The sequence below is a fragment of the Solanum lycopersicum genome, chromosome 11 (assembly GCF_036512215.1).
Source record: "Solanum lycopersicum chromosome 11, SLM_r2.1".
Taxonomy (NCBI): Eukaryota; Viridiplantae; Streptophyta; class Magnoliopsida; order Solanales; family Solanaceae; genus Solanum; species Solanum lycopersicum.
This window is the reverse complement of record NC_090810.1, coordinates 59488138-59505982: the sequence shown is the minus strand read 5'-3', so window position 1 is coordinate 59505982 and position 17845 is coordinate 59488138. Positions and strand designations below refer to the sequence as shown.

The following is a 17845-nucleotide window of genomic DNA, read 5'->3' as shown; positions in this document are numbered from 1 at the left end:
AATTCTATTGTATAAAGCGAGAGAGGCGAGCAACAGGAAGCGAGCGAGAGAGGGAAAGTGGCGAGCGAGAATATAAGGGAGAGAGAGACTGACAAACAATTTGCTATAGAACAAAAATAAATTAAACGATAGCTACTATATTTATTTATATTATTAGTTTGTCATCCTATACAATTATCCCTTTTTTTTTATATAGAAAATAATATTTTGAAGATTCTTATCGTAATAAGGTAATTTGATTTATCTATCAAGATTTAACATTGAGTTACATCATTAATATGATTATTCTTTGCAATAAAAAACTTTGAGAATCTAATATAATGTAATGTAAAATATTTATCAAATAGTTTATATAGAGTAGTAATATAATGTTTATAAAAACGTTTTATCTTATAATGGACATTTGTTATTATTATCAATTAAATAATTAATATTTTCTTATTTTTGAAACAGTACTAAATATTATATCATGAAGTGTTTATCAATTTAAATATATTGATTAATTTATGAAAGTAAAAAACGTATATTAAGTTAGTAAGAAGAAAAAAAATTATAACGGTAAGCATGTAATTAACATTAATTAAATAAGAAAAAAATTTATGAGTTGTTGTGATGTAATTGAGTTAAAATATGAGTCTTATTTTTGAGTCTCGATGGTTTTAAGGCCTCATTTGTTTGCACTTAATGGAGGTCTGAAATTATTCAGATTCAGCCTATTAAGTACGTTTAATTTTTAGGACTGAATCTGAATCAGATTCAGATTCAGCCCATTAAATTCATTCGTTTTATTTCAAAGCCTCTTAATGGGTCTGGAGAAGTCTGGATGAATCAGATCTGTAGGAGACTCTTAACAACATTCAGACTCATTTAATAAGTTATCAAATAATAAATCATCGCTTCTCTGCTTTAAGCATGTATTTTTATCTCATAACTAAAAACTTTTTTTTCTCTCTTTTCTCAATCAAACACCATTTTTTCCCTCTTGAACTGGTATGTTTTCATAAATCCTTTGAAGTTTTTTTTTATATTAATGATTTTATTGTATTGACTGTGTCAAGAACATTATTAGTGTATTGACGTTTATCAAGGTTTTTTAATGAAAAACAATTGTACTTCCAAATCATGATTATTAAAACTTTTTTTCTATCAAAAGCTTTATATTTTGTTGAAATAATTTTTTTATGATATTTTATTAATTTAATGTTAATTTCAGATGTGTATTCAGATTCAGACCTATTAATCTTAATGAATCAGATCTGTAGGGGACTCTTAACAACATTCAGACTCATTTAATAAGTTATCAAATAATAAATAATCGCTTATCTGCTTTAAGCATGCCCTTTTATCTTATAACTAAAAACTTTCTTTCTCCTTTTTCTCAATCAAACATCATTTTTTCCCTCTTGAACTGGTATGTTTTCATAAATCCTTTGAAGTTTTTTTTATATTAATGATTTTATTGTATTGACTGCATCAAGAACATTATTAGTTTTTTTATCAAAAGTTTTATATTTTGTTGAAATAAATTTTTTTTATGATATTTTATTAATTTAATGTTAATTTCACATGCACATTAAGATATTGAAAACAAATAGTATTAATTATTTAGTGTTCAGATTTAGAGACCACATCTTAATATTCAAATGTCTATTCAGATAAAAAAACCCGAATCTTAATGCAAATCTTAATATTCAGATGTATATTCAGATTCAGACCTATTAATCTTAATGGAAACAAATGAGGCCAAAAAGTGTTTTACAAATGATTAATTCAGATACATTTAGACCCACTAAGAGACTTATAATTAAATAAAACAAACAAACTTAATGAATTGAATCTAAATAATTAAAATTCAATCATAAAAAACAAGCACACTGAATGAGGCGAATCTGATTGATTAAGATTGAGACCCCATTAAGTGCAAGCAAATAAAAAAAATAAAGCTTTAGTGGAATTTGAAAAACGCTTTACAGATGTTGTCACTTTTCATTTTATTTTTTGATAAAAAATTGAAATAACTTCAAATTATATTGATAATCAGATATAATTTTATTTTTTACTTTAAAAATATAATCACATTTTTTAGTTTTATACTTTATGATTGAGATAAGTATTAAGATTAGCCGAAAAAGAAAACTCTCTTCATCAAAATTTATTTTCACATTCAAATTTCAAACTCAATATTTTAAGATAAAAGTGAAAAAATCAATGTTCATTTAAGCATACATATTGGTTTCATAATTACTATGGTTGGTAAATCAAATTTCATAACTAAATACCGTTGCGTACATGTAGCTAATTTTATTTGTATTTATCGAAAAAATAAAATCATTTTTAAAGTATCACACAATAGTTGAATATTAAACACTAATTTGACTGACATTTTTAGCAAAATCTATAATTTGCAAGTTGAAGGAAATAATTTGCAATTTGCACTACAATATGATTTTTTTTTAAAAAACTTTATGTTGGTAAAGTTCTATCACGAAAATGATGGTCAATTTTGCAATATATAAGAAATTCATGGTGTGAGTAATGAGGAAATTTAGGGCCCATTGACATGACCCAACAATATATATACTAAACTTTTTATATACAAAAAATAAGGTAGTTGCTGTACAATTTACTTATTTATATTGAAATCAATTCTCTATAATAATTATAAATTTAAAAATTGAAAATTAAAATTATTTTTTATTTTGTTCTATACAGAGTTTGAACTTGTGATCTAATTGCAGCTTTTTTAATATATCCAAATGAGCTAAGTTGAGTTAATAGCTAAATAGATTGATTACCTGAATCTTAATTTTGTTGACGAAAGTTCAACTTTTCACTTTATGATTATTCTTTTTCCCGTTTCTCCTTTGTCAACCCAATTTTTAAAATAAATAGAAAAAAACCTACAAGTTGCTATTAAACATAGAGGCTTATATAATTATATTGTTGGTCATTGTAACACAATGCTATGCAACAATATTTAGTAGGTGCGTTTATAAATATTAAATGTTTTTCACTTTTGCTGAAACATTTATAGAGTTGGAGTTTAAGATAAATCATATTTGAATATATTTTAATTTAACTTTAAAAGTAAAAAGTAGATTAAAAACATAGGTTATAAGTTGTTTTCCAATTCTGGCCCAAATTACTCTAGTAAAATTTATAATTAAATGAATTTGAAATAAAAATATATTAGAAAGAATGGAATAATTTTCATAGTCAAACAGATCTTTAATTTATCGCTCTTGTAAATTGTCCTTTTTCCTTTTTTTTTTTATAACATATAACAAAAGAAGTCGTTTCAAGTATGATTAATCGCTCTTTTGGTGAACAACAATCAATTGCACTAATTATAAGCTAATAAATTTTATAATCCAAGGCATGTTTTTTAAAATAGTGATGTTAAATGAATGACTGAATTAAATATAAACGAAATAAGATAAATTGAATTAATAAATGAGCAAGTGATTAAATCACTAAAAGATTACTTGAGTTGAGATAATCTAGATTAAAAATGAGTGAATAATGAATAATAAACAATCTAATCTGTATTTTGATAATACATTTAATTATATGATGATGATTTTTTTTTTTTTGTGAAGATGAATAACATATCAAACAACAACAAAAAAGAATATTTTGGTTAGGTTTCTCATGAGTTAAGTTAAACTAATTATCAATTTAGAATTTAAATGAGCTGAATTTAACAAATCAAATTGACTGAAGTTACAAGAATCATATTTTCACGTGTTATACCCTTACTCTTAATTTTAACTAACAACTAATTAGACAAGATATTACAACTCAGATTATAATCAAATGAGCTTGTGGACCGTCTTGCAGTTATAACGGAGAGAGTTGAAATTCTTCGTCTAGTGTTGTTAATTTCTCTCTCGAAAGAGAGTCAGAGTTGCATCTTTTCAACCTCAAGATTACATTGTGATAATATTCAATTTTTATTTCAATTTACAAGGTAAGAACTTATTGAACTAGCTCATTGATATCAAGAAGATTCATCTGAAATTATTTCTACAAAAAATTATTTATCAAAATATCTATTAAGATAAATTTAAATATAAGATTTTATAATATCGTGCTCACAATTAAATCATTCATGCTTTCTATTAATTATATTATGTGTTAAAAAGTGTTTTGATTGCATAACTAATCTATGTTTGGGTGGGAGAAAGGTGATAATTAGGTTAATTAGTGATGATAAAAGGTGATTAAGAAATGTATAATTTAAGGGAAGAAGTGTAAAGTGTAAAGTGTAAACTAAAAGCAAGAAGACAACTGTCAATTTTTTTTATCTTTTAATTTTAAAAATATGGAATGATTGGAGTCGGTAATTCTTTAATTATATAAGCAAATATTAATTAAAAAAAATATTAATTTGAATGAAATTAAATGACATATTGAAGAATAAGTTTGAGATTAATTTTATATTTTATTTGATTTACCTATAAATTTACTACATAATAAAATTGTATTTTTAATAAAATAAAATAAAATAATTTTTTAATTTTAACGTAATTTCATAATATTCCATCATATCTAAATTCTAATGTACCAAATGCCTCTCTACGGAATAAAATTCAATTAGTTAAATATAATAAAAATATAATTTTTATTAAATCTCGTGTAATTGTATTTTTTTAAAATATAGAAATTTTAACCTTGACTAATATTAGAGGTACATTAGATATTATTGAGTCATTTTTAATATATCAAATATTTTTTAAATTTAATAAGTGAAAGAAAAGATAAATTTGTTATTAAATAGATTAATAAAAACACTCTAAAGTGATTTTTAATATCTTAAAATGATAATTTTGATCTTTTTCTATTATAAAAGAAATAATGGGTCTTAAGAATACCTTTTTAACTCATCACGTTTAGTTCATCAAAGTTAATTTAATTGATATTGAAAGTTAAATTAAACAAGATTAATTTAATATTTTAAATTAGATATTTGAAAAATTATATGCAGAGGAAAAATGACATAATTTTTCTATTTAAAATTGATATACTCTCGTTATGAAAGTGACTCATATATACTCTTACTTATTTTTATATACAAGTGACTCACATATACTCTACCGTTACAAATGAGTTCACATATACTTTTTATTTAACGCAAATAAAAAAATTAATTCTGAATATAATTCTTTTAGAAAAGTTCAAGACATATTTAAATTTTTTCATACATAATTCATAAAATACTTTTGACTTCTCTTTTATTGTCATTATTTGATTTTCTTATTTTTTTTTTCCTTTCATTCTTTTTAGTGCAAAATGAACAAAAAAAAATTAAAGCTAACTTTTTGTATTATATGGTAATTTAGTTTTAGCATTTGTTGAAAACAAAATTGAGGCACTTATAATAAATTTTCCTACAGAATTAGTTCAACAAGTAAATAAAATTAACTATTCACAATAATAAATTTAAATTAATTATTAAAACAAAAAAGTCAATAAATAAAATAAATACTCGTAAGGAACATCAAATATATCCCATCTAAATTATACTTTTTCCAATTTAGTATAATGAACTATTTGTATAATAAGACAGGTTTATTTGTATCAATTATAAACATCAAAATTAAAAGAACATGTCATACCCTTCTTTTCATGCAAAATTTTTTCGATATCGTTATTTGTTTACTTTATATTTTATATATTCGTTTTAAAAAAAATAACGTAACAGATAAAAGTGAACAAACAATTAAAAAAAAAAAAGTAAAAGAGTTACTATGGCTGATAAGAATAATGTCTATTTGGGACAATAACAACTTGTGACCAAATTATTCATCACTTTTCAATTTACAGGCTACATACATACTCCGATCAATTTCTGCCGGAACTAGGGTTCCGCCGGCCGGAGAATTTCCAGTTCCGGATCTGTCTAATTGAAGTTGTAGATCGCACAATTAGTTAAGCAAATTTGGAATGATTTATGGGTGAATTGATTGTTTTGTTGGTGGTGGTTAGTGGTTGGTAGCTGAAGTAGAAGAAGAAGAGGAGGACAAAAGTTCAATCAATAAACAGAAAATGAGTGTGAGCAACGGTTCAGTTCATCCTGTTGACGCACCACCGTTGCAAACAGAAGCAGCTAACGTGCCGCGAGTGAGGATGAAGGATGTTCAAGGAATGCCTGGGACGGTTGGTGGATCCTTCTTACGTTTCGCTCAGTTTGTATTTGCTGTTGTTGCGCTTTGTGTTATGGCTACTACCAGTGATTTTCCTTCCGTCACAGCTTTCTGGTAATATTTTTGTTCTGAAAGCATAAATTTCAGTTCCGATCATGTTTAGATAAGCATATATGAGTAAGATGTTTAAGTTGAGGCGTAATTGGAAATGGTAGATTTCTGTATTAACAGTTTGGAGCTGAGATTTGGATGCTTGTCTTCAATTTGTTAATTAAACGAATTGGAGGTGATTTATCACATGGACACTCATTATTATCTCAGAACACCATTTTCTTTACTGAAAAAATTGGAATCAAGAAGAAAGCTGACTTTTTGAGATGATAACTATTACTTGAGTGACCATTTGAGAAATCAACCGAACGAATTGAGAAGGGGCTGATTTTTAGAGGATTATATAGTATGCGACTTCGTGGTGTATTATGTGGAACAATTGTGCTCAGTTGGATAACTTATTTCTAACTCGCTATTCAATCGGGAGATGCTCAGTTGACTCCTTAACCTTGATAGGAAGATGGCTTATTGAATTAAACATGAATTAGGGTAAGGAACTCCGAATGAACTTAATGTGATAGGTGTATGTCTCACTGCTCAGGAACACCCTGTGTTGTGACCATTCTGCGAGACGCGGGAACGGGGCATTCTATTCTTTAAGTCCAACTACTCTAAATGTGCCTATTCCTTTGACACATATCCATGGAAAGAGGGGGAAATGACTTATTCCTCATCAACCTTAGCCAGCTTACTCTGACTTGAATAAGACGAAGGCAATAGGCGTCACTAGGTACTCTCCGACTAACTACCTAAACTCCCAATGGGGATGACCAACTCCAACCAGTAAGAATGGAAATTCACTTTCATGTTGAAATCTTTCCTGCTGGAAGGCTGAGGGGCGCCTTGAATGTCTTGGAAAGATCATACATTGTATACACATTCTCATTATCTTTTATAAGTGAAGTAATGGGTCCTTAGTAGCGTTGACAAAGAAGAAGGATCCGGTTAAAAGAAAGCAAACCTTTCCATTTTTTTTAACTACCTTGTAGAAAAAACAATTGCTGGGAGATGGGGTTGTGGCCTTCTGATGTGTTGATTCTCCACTGAATATGCTAAAAGTTTCAGCCTATACAGTCTATAACTTATATAGGAAGTATAAATCTAGTGGGTAGCGAGTCCAGGTGGCCTCAGATTCAAGTCTCCTTGTAGTATGGTGACAGACATCTTATGTATTGGTACATCCTCACTAGTGTGCGCCAGAGGTTGTTAATCTGTACTGGTTGGTGCTGTGTAAATATGATATTTATCATCCTCCTAAAAGGACAAGGTAATATGCTGGCAAAGTGTGTTGATGCCTGGATGGTTGTACACAAATTAAGATTTCGTATATGGTTTGGGGCCCGGGGGAGGGGAGAGGGGGTTAACTTTTGCTCCTTTTATAAATTTCTTTTCTGTCACATTTGTTCAAACCAGACTTTAATTCTGTTGTTAACATAGACTAGTATTGCCTGAATGTGCTAGTTAATCACGTGGTATCTCCATTGACTTGAAGTCAATTAATTGGGCTGCGAATGCTGCCAATAATTCATCATATATCTTGTTAGAAGTTTGGATCCCTTCTGTAAACGTGAGTGAAGGAAATCTAAGAGCTCTTTTCTTTTGGGTGGTATCTCATATTTGGTTTATAAGTTTTATAAGTTCTATGTCTTTTGGCTCTTTGATCAAGAACATGCTTACTGGAAGTTGTGTTGCTTTATGATGAATATTTCATCTTATCTGGTTTCCCAGTTACCTTGTCGCTGCTGCTGGCTTGCAGAGCTTATGGAGCTTGTCTCTAGGTATTCTTGATGTTTATGCTCTTCTTGTTGGACGGTGCTTGCAGAACTCTCAGGTTGTGAGTTTATTTGCTGTCGGTGATGGGGTAAGTTGCTACAGGTTCATCCAAAACTTGATCACGTAATAGTAGCTGTGCTAATAAATAAATGAAGGGATTATTGAAGTAGTATTCTTGTACGATAAAAAAGATGCATATCAACTTGTCAAACATTCTGATTTCTTTGTGTGATAGAAAAAACTGTACAATTTGGTACAATCAGACATGCAAGGACTTGATACGACAGAGAAAAGCTCCCATAACAATCAGTTCAATACACTAGTGCTGTGATTTTGTATTGTTTGATGAGTAAAATATCAAAAAGTTTCAACTTTTTACCTTTCTATTGGTATGAAAAAGCTTAATGCAGATATTTTGGATTCTGTTAATTTCCTATGGAAGTTTTGCAGTTTCTTAGTGTATTCTTGGAATTTTTTGATCCATCTTTCATCTCTTAAGATATAGATATGTGAGGTCAGACATGAAAGTTCTTCTTTAACATGGGTTTTTAACTCGTCCAGTTTGATGTCCAAATTACCATTTATTAAAGTTTGATAAGTTGATTTGTCTTTTAAATATCTCATAATGAGGTGACATTAGAGTTACTTCTAACAGCATATTCCCACCCTTGGGCGGAGATGAAACCCCAATAATCAAAAAGTTGTACTATATATCCTATGTCAAAATTAGTTTTTATCAATATGTAATTGATTTTGAAGCACAATGATGTTGAATCTCCATTGAAGAAAGAAATGTCTTCCATGGACAATGTGGATGAAATCAAAAGGAAATTCTCAAGTGAGCATAGTATCAAAGTTACTCTTTCGCCTATAAGGAAGGCTCGTGTGTTTATTTCTTTATATTTTGAATTCTCTTGGTTAAATCCTTGTGCCCATTCACCACATTCCACTTTGTGCATATAACATAAGATTTTAAATAAGCTCATTGTGGAGCATAGTCCAGATTGTTGACTTCTTACCATTTATCATCTTCATGAATGTCTTTCTTGCAGGTCACTTCTACCCTCATGTTTGCTGCAGCCTGTGCTTCTGCTGGCATTACTGTACTGATTGGCAATGACCTTGGTGTCTGCTCACAAAATCACTGCTTAGAGTTCGAGACTGCTACTGCCATGGCTTTTCTTAGCTGGTTCTGTGCTTTGCCATCATTTCTCTTAAACTTTTGGTCACTTGCATCCAGGTGAAGAAAGGCTCTCAAGGAATTAGAAACGACGCCAAAATATCTTGTAAAAGTACTGCCTTTTGTTTTGATGTTGTAAAATTTTGTCTAGATAATCAATGTCCCAGAAAAACATGCAATTGCTACTGCAGTGTGTAAATACTGATTGCGTAAAGCAGGTTAATGTGGGTAATTGAGCTGTGCTCTAACTCTGTTGCTGGATATAAAGGATTGCACATAAATTGTTTGATACTGAAAATGCCATCATTTAGCCATTCTTCCTAGCATATTTCACTTGGTACCTCTCCGTCTTAATTTACGTAACACTATTTTGATTAAGCTTAGAGATAGTGAATCACTGTGACTAACCAGAGATATGAGCTATATAAATTTTGACAATAGGTATATGTAATGTTAAATCTACAGTACATGTAAAGGTGATCGAGTTGGTTGAACATGAACGAATACCACTACATGCTTTCTAAATCAAGCTTGATAACTTGATTTATCCAAAGGGATAGCGGTTGTGAGTTACCTTGTATAAATAATAAACTTTCTGAACTAGAAAAAAGGAAAAATATAACATTCAGAAACAAGCAATTTCACTCGAAAAAAAACAAAAACAAAACTGCACTAAAAAGATTTACACAAGAGTATCAAGAAATCAAGAAATGAAATACACCTTCCAGTCTAATTAAATTAATGCAGAAGAAACTGGGAATTTTACATATTACAAAAAATTTCGTTTGTCCCCTCATTCAACTGTGTTCCTGGCTATCAGTATTCTGTGAGAAAGGTCGAAAAAGAAAAAAAAAATATGATAGCATTACACGAATGACCAGTTGATAAACGAAAAGGCCAAACAGTGGACAGCATTTTCTTCAGACGATGCAAACACTTTCCACGCGATAGCTTGTTCATATGAAATATGTCGTCCCATTGTTGACATGCAGATACCACCAGGCAAACACGCGAAACCCTGTGCTCAAGAAACAACAGTGGGAAAAAAGAAGTAGTCAAGACGAAAACAGCCTCAACTTTGGTCTTTTGGCTCTGCAATAGCCCGTGGATCAAACCATTATACTAGATGACATCAGAATAGCCAACAGAATGTCAAGAGTAGCTAATTACCTGTTCCATAATCTTGGCAAATTCTGAGAGCAACACTTTCCTTCCGGATTCATCAAATATCTTATCTAGAGAAATGTCCTGTAATGCAACTAATGTTGTCTCCAGCATGTCGAGTCCGGCCTTATTAGCAAAAATGAAAACTGGCAGCGACTGCAACAACAGAGAGAACATCATCAACTTACTGACACGTTCTTGTAAAAAGATAAAAGACTAGAAACGTGACGAGAATATTTAATGTGGGGAAGTCAAAAAAATGTCTGGAACACTAATGAGGACAATTAAACGCCAATCAGATAAGTTCTCCTTTATGTATATGTTCAGGCTTCATAGCAACAATAACATACAGCATTTCTTAATTACAATTTCGTTATATCCACACGAGTTCATAAATAAATTCTGTAGCAAAAGAACTTCATACCTTCAATGAGCAGCACAAAATTGCATCCTGGTGTTGCCAGAGATTCTTTAGTACTGATTCATCGCCACTAGAATCAGCTCGAAGTAACTCTGTTCCCATGTGATAACTGGAGATAAAATGCAAAAGAAAATGGAATGTTAACAATCCGACAAGCACTTCTAATGTCTTATCCCAATAAGTTGAGAAAAAAAAAATTCTCAAATAATCGACAGTATCTCACTCTTACTGAAAATCAGAGATGCAGTAAGCCAAAACTAGCAAGCATGATCATGCACATGAAAAGCAAAACGTTGCGCAGAACAGAAGGGAACAAGTGTCACCATGATCAAGAAATCATCAAGGCTCACAAGACTATTACAGTTGTGAGGACCTTACCTATAGCTCTGGCAGATCCAATGCGACAATGTTACAGCTTCTGGTGAGCCTGGAGAAAGCTTGGCCCCCAGTGTAGGATTCATTCCCGTAGGAGATATTGCCATGGCAACTCGTTGGACAGACGAAACCACACTGCGAACATACTGTCGGGCCATGGTAGCCACATTGTCCTGAAGATTGTCCTCAAATGGAAATTGGAAAGCGATTGTCAGTACAGATCGTGCACTGTAACAAGAAGCTGCATCTCCAGTAGTCGAGTTTGTTGCTGGGCCCACTTCAAGACTTGATGCTAGATCTAATGTTCTATGTGCGTTCAACGTATCCTGGGCATCACCCTGAGTAATAAAATCAGAAGTCATGCTGTAATGTAAATGTTCAACTCAGCTCATTCTCTAAATTCAATGGAGTTGTGGATGAATAATTTACTCAACTGATTTTGATTCGAGAGGAATAATGCGAAATCCGGAGGGAAGCAAAGGTGCATCATCAGGAAACATCTCATCAATAGGGGCAAAAACTAGTTCAGAACAGGCTCCAACTGCATTCTCATCAGTGCCACTACACATCTGGAAATGATTGTTGTCTTAGCATATCCTTCAAGAATGTTTGTGAAACATCAAAGTAAAGGCTGAAGTACCTGTAAAAGGTGAATATCTCTTGGCATAAAAGCATCTTCCTGTCCAATAGAGTGCCCTTCAAGTCTAATAACTTCAAGCATCTGTAAAACAAAAACAAAAGTGAGAAGAAGTCTCAAGTATAATATTATTTATATAATTATATTAGCAACAAGCCTGGCCATTGAAAGAACAAAGGAGTGCAAACTGCTTACTTCTTCATGCTCAATTGTGTGGCCAAGTGGCATTATTATCTGGCTACCGGTAAATCTGGTAGGCCTCATCCCAGGATATGTATACGGACAAGACTTCAATGCAGAAGCTACAAAAGCATCAACATTAAAGTCTGCCCACTCTGAACGGTGCTCCCTCAGAAACCGAACCAGTACGGCAGGGGGGACATTCTGCCAGGAAACAAAAGAGTCAAATTATTCTCATTTATCCAGTTACACTTGTCTTAACAATTAACTCCATCTATTGCTGATATGGACCAGTCTCTCAGTTGGTATCGCAAAAGAGGATGCAAATATGAACTTGTGAACTTCTGTTTGTTGTGTATTAACAAGAGCAAGGTAGTTGTCGAATGAAAAATTCTATTCAGTTCAAGAAAGATCCACTATTCACCTGGAGTAGCATTGATGCTTTGGCACAAAGGACGCCACCAAGCGGGGAAAGAGGAATGGAGGTGGTTGCGAGGTTCTTCCTTGAATTGACAGCAACTATGACATCTTCAGCACCATCTGAACTTAACATTGACCAGCCATCGTCACCGAATCCATTGATGGCATCATTGAACCCTCTGCAATATAGAAATGGCCTAATAAGGTACTTGTATATGTACTTCAGAATTGGCATCTCAGAAGTGCATAAATTTTCATCATCTCAAAGCCACACAACAAAAAATCAGAAATAAGCATCACCTGCATAATCTCTGGCTAAATGTTCGAAGAACAGCAGGTTGCCTTCCTAGACCATATACTACCTCGCCGCTAGTCTCTTGAGCTAGTTGCCTTGCATATCGCAGTGCCTTCACAGAAAAGAAAGTAAAGCATGAAATCATGGTTCTTCTTCTGTGGCAGTAAGCTATGGGAAGTGTGATACTGCACAAGTACTTTAAACCTGACAAACATATAAATCTATATGCCGTATTAAATGATAACGAAGGGTTGAACTCACTGCAATAGTCATTTTCTGTGCCACAACTTTCGACGATTCATAGAGTGGACGCAAAATCTCAGGGGCACTCCATGCCTGAAAAATATATGAAGTGAATTGCAGCTACCATGCAAAACAGGTTCATGACAAAGGTAAGCAGTAATTTACAAAATCTTACCTCAAGATTCAGGTGATCAACAATATGTATGATTGATCCTCCACCATCACACGGTCGGATCAGATATCCAGATGGAAGCATTTGAGCTCTTACAAACTGGGAAGCAGCAGTAGGATTTGGGCCAGGCCCATTACCAGATAGGGATCTTTCACAAACCTTGGTGAGGAGGATAAATTGATGCCACACAAAAAGAAACTGTGAGCAACATCTACCAAATGACGCAGCTAATAGAATTCACTATTAAGAATCACAAATAATGGAGCCAAGTATTATACTGAAGTAGCAAGATACTCAAAGGTCTAGACGGGGATTATAATGCAGCATTTGGTTAAATATGACCCAAAAATATTACATTTCAGGACTTCTGTTCAATCCAAGGATTGAATGGTTGAGATGTTAAAAGACTAGTTAAACAGGGAATGCCAGAACTAAGTATAAAAGTGGCCAGGTCGCCAACACAAGCTCACTTAAATGTGAAGGATTGCTTACCACGAGACTACCATTGTCTAGGGTTGTTGTGTATCTCAGCGTCCAAAAATCACGCGCGGGAGCCAGAGTTGTGGGAGCATATATCTGAAAGAAATGATTCATTGATCCCCTCAATGCTGTATCTAATCAAATCAGAAGTGTACATAGAGATTGAGGAGAAGGTATTCACCTGGGTATACAAAAGCTCAACTGTACCACCATTTCCAGCAGGAAACATTGTGATAACTTCAACATTCCGGCAGTCGCGGAACCAAGAAGGTCGATCTTTGAGGATATCAGCAATCTGTAAAATGTTTTAGTAAGAAAAAGCTGACAACATCTACAATCATTAATGGACTAAAACTAGCAATGGAGCAGCAGTAATATTTCTGAATAGACTTCCAATTGTTTACCTTTGTTGGCTCTAAACTAACAAGACCACATGCTCGGGCTGCCACTCCACTGCAACTGTGTGAGATGGCAAAAATCCCAACTGAATCCGGACCAGGCTGACAATTGAATGATAATATTGCCTTTTAGCCGTCTGGTCAATGATACAGATGGAAATACTGAATTTTAAAAAATAAAAGGTGATTGACTAGAGTTCAACCTTCATCCCAGGCATCGGGACCCAATCGACAGCAGTTCCTGTAGCCTTAGAAAGGAACTCTGCCAAGGTTTCTTCTGCAATTGGTAGTAGTCTGCATAGAGAATAAACATGACTTAGAGATAAATAATCAGTCCCTTAAATTGTGAAATTTGCTATTTACTTCCTCCAAAGATACAGTATGAACACGTTTGAGAATTAACATCATATAAGTAAGGAGTGAAAGAAATAGCTGTTTGAAATTATTACCCAGCAGGGTTGTTAGCATCTCTAAGGGAATGCTGAGGAGTGGTTACCACTGATTCACAACTTACATCAGTAGTGGCCGCCGATACCTGCAGCAAACACAATTAGAGTCTTAAGTAAGCTTAAATTAAGTCCTCTTGATCCACAAATGACTGGTGATATCTGTCATCTTACAATTTTGAAGTCACAGGACCTTAAATGTTTCTTGTACTACTACACAAAAACAATGCCATGCAAATTTAGTCCCATATATAAAGTAACACATTCCAGAATTATAAGACTGACTGATTAAAATCATGGACTCAATAGCGGTGGAATATTGTATAATCTAGACTACACAGTGAGTAGCCATTTCAGCAGCATAGATCAAGTGAACAAAAAAGACAAGATATGTTTGACATTAATCTACTATATAGTAAGCAACACATGGAGCTTTTGGACATAAAAAATAAACGAAGAGTTAAGTTAGCTTACACTTTGCAATTGTTGCCGCATATAGCCATTTTCACATACAAGCTGCGAGACTTGTTTCTGCAAGCGGTCATTCTCCTCCATCAACAGTTTATTCATCGCAGACAACTTTCTGTTCACAGTCTGCAATCGAGAAGACTCTTTCCTTTGCTTCTCTCGACACCTGAAATGATACAACGTTTACCCTCCATACCAAACTCTAAGCTCAATTTCCCAATCACCTAAGGTTAACACATACCCTACCACTCAACCAACAAGCCTAGGCAAGGAGAACTACAGTGATACATTCAGTTTATCATCACTGATCTAACTAATACAAGATTCGAGCAGTACTAAACAAAGTAAAGTGCAGATCAATCGTACACAATAGACATATAAAAATGTATGCAATTAACAACAAAACATAAACCAAAATTTGGGCAAAATTGAACAATGGAAGTATACCTTCTGTTCTGAAACCAAACTTTGATCTGCTTAGGCTCGATATTCGACAGAATATGACATTCACGGATCAATTGCTGTCGACGCAACGAGCTAGGCTTAGGACACTCTGCATAAACCCTCTCCAAAGCCTCAACTTGCTCAGCCGTATATCGAACATACTTTCCACTACTATCAAGATGTTTAGTAATACTACCACTACTACTCTCCCTATGCTGTTGAGCCACCATAGCCATTTTCCCTCAAATCCAAACCCCAGAAAAAAAAATCAAGATTTTCAAAACACCCCCAAGTAGATATATTCCCTGAAACTACTTCCTTAGCAGCTTTACATATATATGTATATATATCTATACAGAGAACTAAGATTCTCTGAAACAAAGGCTTTATCTTTTTCTTTTGTTCTTTTTTTTTCTAGGGATCTCAGACAAGATGAAATGGACGATCTTGATTGAACTAGAAGATTCCTAGGTTCTCCCCCTTTTGGTTTCTACACAAGGCTCAAACATACACTTCACGCTAAACTTACAAATTAAGGTACAGCCAAAACTGCTCAACGAAAGATATGGCAGAAAAGGACAACAAAATCAAAAAAAAAAAATCACTTCAGCTGTAAATTACTCGTGTTTGATACTTTACTACACCATTTCCATTCACACAAACCTCCAAACTCCATCATCATTAAAAAGAACTTTTAACTTTCTACCAATAGCCCTTTGATTTTTGCTTCAAAACTCTCAAATTTTTGGAATCTTAAGCAAAAAAAAAAAAACTTTAACTTTTTTTCATGAATTTCAAGATTCTGAGCTGGAATAAATGACACGTTTGATACCCAACCTGAATTTTCGGATTACAAGCCAAAAATGGAGTTCTTTTTCCCAAATATCACTGAAAAAGAGATGGATGGATTCTCTTAAAGTAGACAAAAAAACAAATCATACAAACAAACACCCTTTACCCTATACAGAAAAACAAGAACCACCACCCCCTTAACAAACAGAATTCAAAAAAAATTCAAAAAAAAGCTCTGATTCTTGATTTTCCCTTCTGTTTTTTATTCAACCCCAGAAGAAGAAAAAAGGTTCAAAACATTAGTAGAAACAACCCCTTAAGATCTGAAACTGAAACAAACTGTAAAAGACATGGTTTTTTTCAAGAACAACAAAAAAGATTGAATTTTTATTGTTTTTAGAGAGAGAGTATTGGTGGTTTTGTGTAAGATGATGAAAATGGAGAGTGGTGGTTGAGGAAAAAGAAAGAAAATGGAGAGAGAGAGAGAGAGAGAGAGTGATGTTGAGAATTTTGCTTGAGTTAAAGCTTTTTGAGCTCGCAAATCGAAAATGCCTGTGTTTTTATGCTGCTATCTCCTTCCTTTGCTTCCCTCACTGTTCTTCCTTTGTGTTTTTCAGTTTTTTTTTCTTTCGAAATAATAATATATTCGGTATAATAAATTTTAAATCTTATAAAAATAAGCCTGATAAGATAGAATGTAGAAAAGATATTTTCAATTGAAATAATTTTTTTTGTTTAATAATAATTGTTCACGATATTAAAAATAATTATTCAATAATATTTGTTTAATTTAAAAAATTAACAGATAATTTATGTTGTTGGACAGAAAAAATAGCTTATTTGGTGTAATTTGATAAATCGGATATCATGAATATGGAACGTAGAAAGGTTATTTTTTTTATAAATATATAACTTAAAAAAATAAAATATCCTACATGAAATTATAAGCTCATGTTTGATTACAAATTTCAAATTGTGATTTAAAAATTAGCATGGTCACACCTTGTTTAGATGATTGTTATATTATTAGTCTAAATATAATGGTTGTTATAATTGTTAGTATAAATTTTATTGTATTGAATTTATTATTAGGTAATGAAAAAAAGATTCATTTTTATGTGAAAATCAAATTGGTGTGATCACGTTATTATCCTAATATTTTGTTATCATTTTATCTTTATTTGTTTTCTTTAATAATTATATTTTATCTTTTATTCTATCATTCTCACAGTAGCTTCACCTTATACTTTACTTTTCTTATAGATTTACATCGGAACTATCAATGTGTGACATTATATAATGACATAGAATAATACAATTTATCCAAACCAATATGCATTAAAGTAATATAGTACGATATGGTACAATTCAAAACGAGACGGAACAATTTATAACTATCATCCAAACAAAGAGTCAAAATAATGTAGAATTTGAAAAGAATAAAATATAACGGTATTGTCTTTGATAAATCTTTGATACAAAAAAAAATCAAATACATAGTAATAAGCTCTCGTTTGGCTATTAATTTTAAAGTTAAAACTTAAAAATCGAAATTGTATTTGAGTATGTATTTTACTTGAAACTCATTTAAAACTTTTTGAATAAAAATCTATAATTTCTAAATATCTATTAGTTTGTAGGAACTTAAAAATATTTAAAAATCAATTTTCAATATCAGAATATATTTTATCATAAACAGA

General features: G+C 32.1%; 2 protein-coding genes across 2 annotated transcripts; one reads left to right on the top strand and one right to left on the bottom strand.

Annotated features, from left to right (window-relative positions):
* The first annotated feature begins 5582 nt into the window (after positions 1 to 5582).
* Positions 5583 to 9508, top strand: LOC101260203 (CASP-like protein 5A2). The gene is made up of 3 exons (XM_004251091.5): positions 5583 to 6260; positions 7986 to 8118; positions 9083 to 9508. The coding sequence occupies exons 1-3, from the start codon at positions 6049 to 6051 to the stop codon at positions 9272 to 9274; spliced, it is 537 nt and encodes a 178-aa protein (XP_004251139.1). The 5' UTR covers positions 5583 to 6048; the 3' UTR covers positions 9275 to 9508.
* A 341-nt stretch (positions 9509 to 9849) lies between these two features.
* Positions 9850 to 16796, bottom strand: LOC101259910 (homeobox-leucine zipper protein REVOLUTA). The gene is made up of 18 exons (XM_004251090.5): positions 15357 to 16796; positions 14916 to 15075; positions 14445 to 14530; positions 14199 to 14289; positions 14002 to 14097; positions 13779 to 13892; positions 13610 to 13693; positions 13121 to 13276; positions 12964 to 13038; positions 12708 to 12814; positions 12412 to 12586; positions 12003 to 12191; positions 11811 to 11891; positions 11605 to 11739; positions 11174 to 11508; positions 10799 to 10904; positions 10381 to 10530; positions 9850 to 10228 (listed from the first exon to the last, which is right to left on the bottom strand). The coding sequence occupies exons 1-18, from the start codon at positions 15587 to 15589 to the stop codon at positions 10076 to 10078; spliced, it is 2526 nt and encodes an 841-aa protein (XP_004251138.1). The 5' UTR covers positions 15590 to 16796; the 3' UTR covers positions 9850 to 10075.
* Between the last annotated feature and the right edge of the window lie 1049 nt (positions 16797 to 17845).

Excerpts from the sequence above, each read along its gene's own strand:
- LOC101260203 (XM_004251091.5), top strand. The coding sequence starts at position 6,049 with ATGAGTGTGAGCAACGGTTCAGTTCATCCTGTTGACGCACCACCGTTG. Across the intron at positions 6,261-7,985 it reads CCTTCCGTCACAGCTTTCTG|TTACCTTGTCGCTGCTGCTG; the intron begins GTAATATTTTTG and ends CTGGTTTCCCAG. Across the intron at positions 8,119-9,082 it reads TATTTGCTGTCGGTGATGGG|GTCACTTCTACCCTCATGTT; the intron begins GTAAGTTGCTAC and ends TCTTTCTTGCAG.
- LOC101259910 (XM_004251090.5), bottom strand. The coding sequence starts at position 15,589 with ATGGCTATGGTGGCTCAACAGCATAGGGAGAGTAGTAGTGGTAGTATT. Across the intron at positions 13,893-14,001 it reads TTAGTTTAGAGCCAACAAAG|ATTGCTGATATCCTCAAAGA; the intron begins GTAAACAATTGG and ends AACATTTTACAG. Across the intron at positions 13,694-13,778 it reads TTGAGCTTTTGTATACCCAG|ATATATGCTCCCACAACTCT; the intron begins GTGAATACCTTC and ends CATTTCTTTCAG.